We start from the raw sequence: 9,921 nt of genomic DNA on the forward strand, positions 1-9,921 counted from the left end.
AACAAGATGGACCAAGAAGCTGTAGGAGCAACAGCTTCTTTCCTCCAGAACCCCTGACTCAGTGTTTAATGTGGTGGGTGGCATGGGAGGTGGGTGGGTACTTGTTACCTGTAAGTGATGGTAGTTCAGACCTTGGTTTCAGATTCCCAAGTGCAGAAACCACCTGTGCTCTCTAGGAGCTCTTCAATCAGCCTGAGCTGCACATTGGAATCTCCTAGGAGCTTTAAAAAATACTAATGCCTGGGTCCCACTCCTCCAAGTTTGGGTTACGTTTAGTCTGGGATATGGCCTGGGCACTGGGATTTTTCAGAGATCCCCAGGTGATTCTAATGAGCAGTTGGGCTGAGAACCACTGTATTCTTGTTTGTATTCTTGGTTGCAGATGCAGTTTAATTTTTTAAATTCGTTATTTGTATTTCAAAGTTAAATCCAAGACACTTTGACTTCATAGGAAATCCACTGAGAAACGTTTTCGCAGGCTGAACACCTGCTTCCCCTTAGTCCTCCCAGACAGAGCATGTTCAGGTTAATTACTTTCATTTTACAATCACTGCTGTTCCACCCCTATGAGTTATATACCAAGACAACCTAAACTGTGTGTGTGGTGTTCTGAACATTCTTAGTTATACCCTAATTTCAATAACTGCAAAAGGTTTTCTGGGGCAAACTGTCCCTCGAATTCTTTGGCTACTTCTGAGGATGAAGTCCAAAGAACTCTTAAATGATTCTCCTTTGGGGGCATTATTGACACAGCTTAATTCATCCCACATCAGTAAACGTGGATTGATCATTTGTTACGTATGGGTCACTGTGGAGTGTGGAGAAAGGAAGCGGGAAGGAAAGGCATGTGAAGCTGCCTGCAGGGTGGAGAAAAGGAGCTGGGTGCTCCACTCATGCCCAGAGTCATTCCACAGCCCTCACCAGCCTTTGCCTTCCCTGTGGGGTCCGCCTGCAGCCTCTTTCTGCCTGTGGAGCTGCTGGCTGCTGGGACGCTAGGCTTGCAGCTGAAGGGAAAGAGATGAGGTGAGAGATTGTAACAGTGGCGCCAGATTCCTGGTGTCCTGGACCTCCCTGCTCTGATCATAGGGAAACATTAGCCGGATGGGGTATGTCACCCAAACAGGGATGTGAAACGTCCTGCTGCAAAGGGAGGGAAAGAGAATCATAAAAGAAATCTACCCTGGCCTGCGGAGAGCCCAGTGCATGTGGTTGGCTGTGAGGGTCCTGGCCAAATCACTGCATTGTCTGCTCTTTTATTCTCTTCTTAGTGTCCTATTTACAATATTTTAAACTGCACTTAGATGACTCATCTCATTTACATGCAAATTTGAGGTATTACTAAATTCATGTCACCCTTATTTTATCCGTTTTAATACATGCCCATCTTGGGGCCAGTGGGCACTTGGTGAAAGCAGCTGGCACCTGGTGAATGCCAGGTCCCACGGACAGCCAGCACACTGTCCCGGGAGCCAAGAAGCTCAGAGGGAGGCCGACTCCGGAGGCATATTGCCCAGGAGTCAGCCTGTGGGGCTGTTAGCAGTGAGTGGCGTTGCCCAGGAGTCTGTGAATAGTGACAGACCAGCGTGAGGGCAAGAGCCCTGAATTAGGATGCAGGAGTTGACTGTGCTATTTGCGACACTTTCACAGACTTACTGTGGGCTCCTTACTTTTCCAGCCTGCAGAAAGGGAGGGGGGGCCTTTTCTTTGCATCCACCCACCCCTGTCCTCAGAGCAGTGCTATTGGAAACAAGAACTTACTTCAGTTATACCCTTGAGTTTGTTAGGTGGGCTGGAGAAGCATTGCCTTACAAAGCTTACAAAGTGAAGGACAGATTATTTGTTTTATTCTAGCTCATGAGCGGGTTTCCTTTCTCCCCTGAATAATATGTGTATATTTAGTGCATGGGGTACACAAGCCGATACCTCCTTGTCCTTCAGGAGTCCCCTTAAGGATCACTTTTTTTGGAAAGCCCTTTCCAGCCCTCTTGGCGGAGGTCAGGAGCTACGAAGTTTTGTCCACAGCAACCTGTACTTCCCCTAGAAAGCACTTCTCAGGCCTTGCTGCTGTTGTTGTAATTGTCCATCTTCCCACACCAAGAGGGCAGGGACCATATCTGTCATGCTGGCCATTCTACCTCTGGGACACAGAAAAACGTTTTGAAGGGTAGAAGATTGGAGGGAAAGCTACGCCAGTTTATGGCATGGTGCCCTGCTAAAAGGCCCCTTGTTAGTCCTACAGCTCCGTCATGTTTCCATCATGTGTCAAAGTCTCCACAACCACAGTTCCACAGCAGAATGTTCCCCAGGCCAAGTGAGATCTATTGTAATTTACATTCCCATAGAGCAGCCACTTTGAAGAGCTTGTAAAGGACTTTGAATTGTATTTATATGTAAACCGCCATCACTTTTAAAATGTTAGCTGGAAAATGAATGTCAGTGGACATTTCACTGAGTGGGTGCTCAGCTAGGCCCTAGTCTGACGCTTCATGCATCGCATTGTGTGCAGGGCAATGTGTCCCAGGGCAGAGAGCGCCTGTGTTGCAGGGTCCCGGATTCAAATCCTGGCTGCCATTTACTAGCTGTGTGACCCTGTGTGAAATACTAATTCTGTGTGAGCCACAGTTCATCTGTAATCAGTGGTATTAATGCTTAGATGCTTGGAAAATAGTAGATGCTCACTGAATGTTTTTCCCTTGCCCTCTTCCTCCATCCCTACTGGAATGGGGACATACTTTTATTTTGCCTATTGGTCATTAGGCTGAAAAATTAACAAATTACTTTCAAGTATTTTGCCAAAACAAACCACACTGAAGAATGCGTTTGATTTATCCCGTAGCACATGAGAGCCTAATCCTGATGAGTACAGTGTCTCTCGCTAGAGAGCATGAGGCAGTTTTAGTTGGAGAATTTTTCCTTGTCTGGGACTATACTGTATATTGGAGTGTTGTTTACATGTTCCCTGGGACAACAAATGCCAGATACCACTGTGACAAGGAAAAACAACAACCAAAAACCAGCCCCTGGGTAAACAGTGAAGACATGTAGAACTGCTGAAGCCCAAGAAATCAGAGGGTGGAAATAGCATTGTTTTGAGTCAGGAGATCTGCCCACAGTTCCGCCTGTCGCCAGACAACTGTGACATCAGAAGGAACCTTAAATATCACAAAACTTCAGAATCTTCTGTGGGGCCCTCTTGGGTCTGCTACCCTGAGCAGGGCACTGGATGCTGAAGGCTGAAGTATGAAATCTTCTGAAACATGTGGGTTTTCGCAAAGTTTTGGAAACTGGCACATGTGCAGTGACCATCAGCATGTTTCTCAGTGTCACCTACCAGGTGTAGTGTGTCACGCATCTCCAGTAGGAAGGCTGCCATCAGTTAATCTGAAGTATAGCCTAGGCATTTCCTGAGCACTGCCCAACAGCCACATGGCCCAGTGACCACCAGCTCATGATGCTGAACCACGATCACGGGCTGCTTTGGTCTCCTGTGCAAAATTATTGGAAAGCCCAGGCAAGGTGTATCTGGAAGGAGGCACCCGGTGATATCAGATGGAAAGAAGAGAAAGGAGAGTAGCAGAAACAATCACCTTGGTTGTGAACTTCGGAAGATTAAAGGAGTTTGGAGCTGCCCTAATGTCAAGACATTAGAGACTGCCACCACCATAGCTAAATGCCCTGGGAACAAGGTGAGCTTATCTCCATGATTTCTGGGTATTAGTATTATTTGGTGCCTTTTTGTTTCCTCAATACACACTCATAGAACAACTACTATATTAATTTAGCCAACAAATATTTATTGAGTACTTATTATGTGCCAGGCATTCACTAGCTGCTAGGGGTTTGGTAGTGGACAGAAACAACAAAAACTCCTCTCTCATGAGCTTATATTCTAATGGGATGAGAATGTGCCAGAGAGAGCGTATAGGACTGAAAACAAGAAGATGACTAAAATCCTCCTTGCTGTCAAGGAACTTATGGTCTAGGAAAAATGCAATACATTTATTGCTTGTGGTATTTTAAATAGTGTCCACTTTTTGCAGAGAAACTTTCTTCATTAAAAAAAAGATGATTTTAAGTGGTTCATTATATTCTTTTTTATAAATTAATTTATTTATTTTTGGCTGTGTTAGGTCTTTGTTGCTGCACGTGGGCTTTTCTCTGGCTGTAGCGAGCAGGGGCTACTCTTTGTTGTGGTGCACAAGCTTCTCATTGCGGTGGCTTCTCTAGTTGTGGAGCATGGACTCTAGGCACACGGGCTTCATAGTTGTGGCACGTGGGCTCAGTAGTTGTGGCGCACGGGCTTAGTTGCTCCGCGGCATGTGGGATCTTCCCAGACCAGGGCTCGAACCCATGTCCCCTGCATTGGCAGGTGGATTCTTAACCACTACGCCACCAGGGAAGTCCCTAAGTGGTTCATTATATTCTCAAGTGTGGTTTTAATGTACTCAGATGTCAAATATTCCCCCCCGACATAAGAAGCATGTTCTATTTTATAACAAGAGTCAAAGAGGAAATAAGAATCACTTAACATAAATGGTTTCTGCAGCAAATTCCATTAGAAATTGTATTTTTTGAACAACAGGTATTATTGAGGAGATAATTCAGGCCTAGGCTTGCACTTTCTGGAATTTTCTGGGGCAAGTGTCAATAAGGAGGTGAAGAAACAGGGTGATGGTCTGGATAAATTGGTTAAACTGAATCTCAGAAACTCTGAAGGATCTCTCCTCACGCTTCTATAGTAGCAGCAGCAATAGGATGAAACTATAGTATGATTTACCTTAATTTGCATAGCAGTTTGCCTCACATTTTCAAAAAGTGCTAATAGATGTTAGCTCAAAATAGATTAAAATACCAGACAAATTGCTATTACCTTAAAAAGAGTTATAATAATTTTGAAAATGTAAATTAGGGCTATACAGTCTTTGGAGAGAACTATATTTCACATATTAAAAAAAAAAACCTGTGGTACATGCTTTTTTTCCCCTTTAATCACAGTAATTTCTTCAAATGACACTACTGCATACTTCTTTAGGAAGATACTCTGCATTTTTCAAATCTCATGTGTAATATAAGAATTGCCATTGATAGGTTTCAGCAGGTTAAAAAGAAATTACAGAAAACCAGGGATCGTGGGGAAACTTTTTAAAATTCATCTTTATGTTCCTTTTTTTATATTACATACATTTTATGAGTTGGAACAGAGAATGGTTCTTTTCATTCTAGCAAGTGGAGTTGTGCATGACAAAATGTCTGCAGAAATGTGTATGTAGGCGTAACGATTTAAAATGATTTGGACCCTCCTGGTGTCTTGCACCCAACTTTTTCTCTGAGGCACCAAAGCACTTATGGAGTCTATACAAAGAGGTGAGCATAATTTATACTTCTGAGGAGTAAATGAAAATAACTTCAGTATAAAATTTGTCACACCGTATCGCCAGGAGACACTATAAGTAAAAGATAGAACCTTCCCTAGTGGGAGTACATGTATTTCCCCTGAATAGCTTCTACCCAACAAAGCTCTAAAATGGAATATTTGCATTTTCCCTACTGCTTTGTTTTGCTAACACAGTTAGCAAAAAGATTGCTTAGAAGACACATTATATCCATGGAGGATTACCTGTAACGTTTTTCATACAGCTATACAAAGCCAAATTACTGTCTGTTCTTGCCCATAACCTATGAAAGCCAGAGATCTAACACACTCTATATTCTTAGCTATAGGTGGACCTTACCTTATGCAACAGAAATAGGTAAATTGAATTTTGGTAAATCAAAGGAATATAAAACACATTAAGAGAGCTGACAAAATAACCCTACCGTGAAGGTCTTTGCTAAAGTGAACAATTATCTCCTAATTTATGTACTTCATAAATCCATATCTCATGTATCAAGTTTGCTTAAGGTGAACTTTATATCTCCTCTTGCAAAACAGTTATCACTTAGTGATATTTTCACTTTTTAAAAATTGGACCTCCAAAACGAAATGCCTGTCAACCCTCGGTATAAAACTTTGTACAGGTCTATGTGTAAATTAGAAAAGATGTACTGCAGAAGACAGGCCCCATCTTTATGGTGGGTTTAAATGTTTTCCCTTCTCCCTCCGTTTTTCGTCTATTTTTCAGTTAGTTGTTCCTTGAATGCTAAGTGATTTGGGCCGTGTTTACTTCCTTTCCAATTCGATGCAGATTTTCTGAAAGTCCTCTGACCAGATGACTTCATCTGTCCCTTAGAAGGACCTGCATCCTTCTGGGTTTGTTCATGGCTAGAGGGTGGAACATAACCTAACCACAGCCTGGGGAATGTCAGGTAAAGAAAAGGGAGGATTTCCTGAAAGTGGATATTTAAAACCTGGACTGTATTACTAAGAAAAGTTCTGAACTGTTCTCCAGAGAGCATTAAGATAGAATAGATTCTTCTTGTATCTGAAGTATTTTTTTAAAATTTTTATTGGAGTATAGTTGCTTTACAATGTTGTGTTAGTTTCTACTGTACAGCAAAGTGAATCAGCTATACGTATACATATATCCCCTCTTTTTGGGATTTCCTTCCCAGTTACATCACCACAGAGCACTGAGTAGAGTTCCCTGAACTATACAGTAGGTTCTCATTAGTCATCTATTTTATACATAGTATCAATAGTGTATAGTTACTTCTCATCCTGCGATGATTTTATTTTGAGCATTACAACTTACGTTATCAAGGTTTATTTCTGAAATATCTCAGAAGTTGAACAATATTGAGCATCACTATAGAGAACTGGTCACCTTACCATAGCATTAATTAACTCAGTGAATGACCGTTAACTGAATGCCAGCTGTACTAATAAGAGCTACCATTTGGGGACCTTTTTATGTCAGTCACAGTGTTAGGCATATTATTTTATCCTTGTAACAGTCCTGTGACATCAGTACTATTATCCAGTTTTTACAGTTGAGGAAACCAAATTGTAAAGTGAAACCAGGATTCCAACCTGTGCCTGGTTGACTCTCAAGTCAACTACAGTTGTCATGTTTCTTCTCTACTTTGTATACAGCTCTATAGCCTTAAAGATAAAAGGCAGTCTCTGGTCCCCAGACTTTGGTTCAGGTAGAAGAGAGAGGCAAGTAAAGAGATGATTGCAACACAATGTGAGAGTGCTTAAATAAGAGACAAGCCTTTCATTTACCCGCCATGGGTCCACAGAGAAGGTGTACTGAGACCAACCTCATGGGGAGATAGCTTGCTTAGGGAAGGTTTCCTGAAGGAGGGAATTCCTGAGCTGAATACAAGCTCCTCTGGGAATTGTTGGTTTTTAGTATGTTGTGATTAGTATGTTAGTGTCTGGCTTTGCCTTGCTCTTGGGTTTCTATTTTTTATTTGTAGTTTGTCATTGTTTTCTCATTCATTCACTGAGAAGTAGGCCTGGCTCATGAATACAAAATTGATCATGGCTCTTGTAAGATCTTACATGGGAACAGGAGTAGACATTAAACAAAGCAATTATAAATTAACTTTGAAGGTACCATGAACGAAAAGTAGGCAGTGTTGGAAGAGTGAATAACCTGGAAGCCTTACCTAATGTGGGGAGGGGAGCAGAGTGAGGGCAGTGATCAACGTTCCCTGGGGAAATGACACTGAACTAAGAACTAAGAATAAGGTGGAGTAAGCGTGAGAAGGGGACATTCAGGTGGAAGTGGATTTAACAGTATTCCAGATAAAGAGAACAGCATGTGCAAAGATCCTGAGGCCAGAAAGAACTTGGACAGCTTGATAACTTTAAATTAGGTCAGGTGACTGGTTAGTATCAAAAATATACTAGAGAGATAGGCATGGCTAGATGATGCATGACTTTCTAAGTGTACTGTTCTAAGCAGCCTCAACTCAAGCAAGATTTAGGATAGAAATTGAAATTTAAAAAATCAAAAATTATATTGCTTAGAACTCCTTTTAAGATCATTAATTGATATTCTCAACTCTAATTTGTATATCAGTTTTTCTTTTTTTTCAAAATTATTTTGTGTTTTTGTGAATAAAATGTTATACATTGTATCTATATCACAAAAAGAATTAACTGCATGGCTTGGTTGAATTTGGAATTAAAATTGATTTTAATACAAGAAAGTCTTGAATAGAAATGCTGACAAAGACTAAGTATCATCAGTGCAATATGGAAATATCAAATCTAAATGTAACAAAAAGATTATATATAACATGGTTTACCAAATCACCCAGAAAACACCATGTTATTTCAGAAAAGTGCAGATGACTTAATGTCATGGTCGTCATACTCCCAAGCGTGCTTTCAAAGCAAACAGCAAGGGTTTGATGTTGTTTTAGGTTTTTCCTTGTGGTCCTGATCTTTTTCAATAGCGGACAGACATGGAGAGGGAGCACAAAAATGTGTATCACCAGCACCTTCTTTCAGACCAGCTTACCCAGTATAAATGAAATATTGATGTATTTGAAAATGCCGAGTGTTCAATAAAGATTTTAAATAAAGTTACCTAAAAGTTGCGGTTCTTAGGTTAATCATTTATTTATCTAAAGGATGAAGGAAGCTGTCTACTTTTGTGATATGAACTGCAATCAGCTTAAAAATAATTGACAAATTAATCCCTTCACAGCACAGCAATTGTAAAGGTGTTAGTTTTAATTAGGCCTGTCTGATTGCCTTGTCTAATCAAGAATCAAAGTGGTATCTTTGATGGTTAAGGTCTATGGGGCCATCCCTGACCTGCCAGCCATGTATGTTTTAATTATTGATTCTTCACAATTCAGCCCTTTCCACAAAGGGACTTGAAGTTTGCAATACCTTAACGTTTAAAGGGAAGAAAAATAAACATTTTCCCCAACACTTCTATCCAGAATCCTGTGTATCCTCTCCACCAATCTACAGTTCTATCCTAAAAAAGCTGTCAGGTGGATGATGAAGTCAAATGCACACTAGGATGCTAACTGCTGCCTCACCTCCCAAGCACTCCATTTTCAATGGACATTGTTAAGATCTTGACAAGTCACAGTTATCTATGCGTCTAGAAAACACTAACTTCTTGATATCATGTCTTTTCAGAAAATCCCTTAGGGTGAATGTAGTATTTAGGAAATCAGGGAGGTCACACAAAAAGCGACACTGTCTTCTCACGAAGCATTGGTCACACTGCTGAAAAGGAAGGAGACGAGGGTTCCCGGTGCCATGGAAAGCACATCCCAGTGAGCGTGGGTGGCTGGTGGTTTCGGTGGTCCCTGTGGGTGACCGTGGCTCTTCTTTGTGGTTGCAGGTCAGTGAAGTGACGGTGGAGCAGCTGGTGCAGCAGTACCCCCATATCACCTTCAGCACCGTCCTTCAGGACTGCAAGAGGACCCTGGAGAGAGCCTACCAGATGGGCTGGACCCCCAACATGTCTGCTGCCTCCTCCTGACAGCCCTGCCCATGCTTGGGTCCATGTGGATCAGCCAGCAGGGCGGAGAGGAATTGTAGAGTTGGGGTGGGTGATCTCTTGCAAAGGTTTTGACTGTCCCATGTCTCCATGTGTACCCGAGTGTGTATATCTGTGTCTCGTTTGCATACTGCGTAGCATAAGCTTAATTGCTATTTTGTTCCCAGGTGAGCTGGTTTTTTCCTTAAATAACGATTTTGACAGGCACAGACATTTAGTTTTTAAGTTCAAAGGCTTATTTCTCTAAAAAAAAATATATATATATTTTTTTTGCTGTAGAATCAAAAAAAAAAAAAACGGATCCATTATTTTGACCTTCTAATAATGACTGCCACTGGAGATGCCCCCAAATGAAGGCAACTGCCTTCTTTTTCGATGGGAAAGAATTGTGCGATTCTACTGATGATGACTGGAAAGGAGCCACGTTGCGCTAATTAGAAGCCCGGAAAGCAGTACTTTTCAAGATTTCAAGCACGTACACACATATAGGTTCTCATACTCTCTC

General features: G+C 41.6%; 1 protein-coding gene across 1 annotated transcript in view; it reads left to right on the forward strand.

The window, feature by feature from the left end:
* The window catches only part of FBXL17 (F-box and leucine rich repeat protein 17), a gene marked incomplete at both ends in the record, with an annotated part of 498,430 nt that extends 489,032 nt beyond the window's left edge, over positions 1–9,398 (forward strand). The window contains one exon of the mRNA XM_079702400.1: positions 9,258–9,398. Within this exon, the coding sequence (XP_079558526.1) occupies positions 9,258–9,398 (141 nt within the window). The remainder of the gene's footprint in view (positions 1–9,257) is intronic.
* Positions 9,399–9,921: the final 523 nt, after the last annotated feature.

Source organism: Hyperoodon ampullatus, assembly GCF_949752795.1.
Source record: "Hyperoodon ampullatus genome assembly, chromosome: 4".
Taxonomy (NCBI): Eukaryota; Metazoa; Chordata; class Mammalia; order Artiodactyla; family Ziphiidae; genus Hyperoodon; species Hyperoodon ampullatus.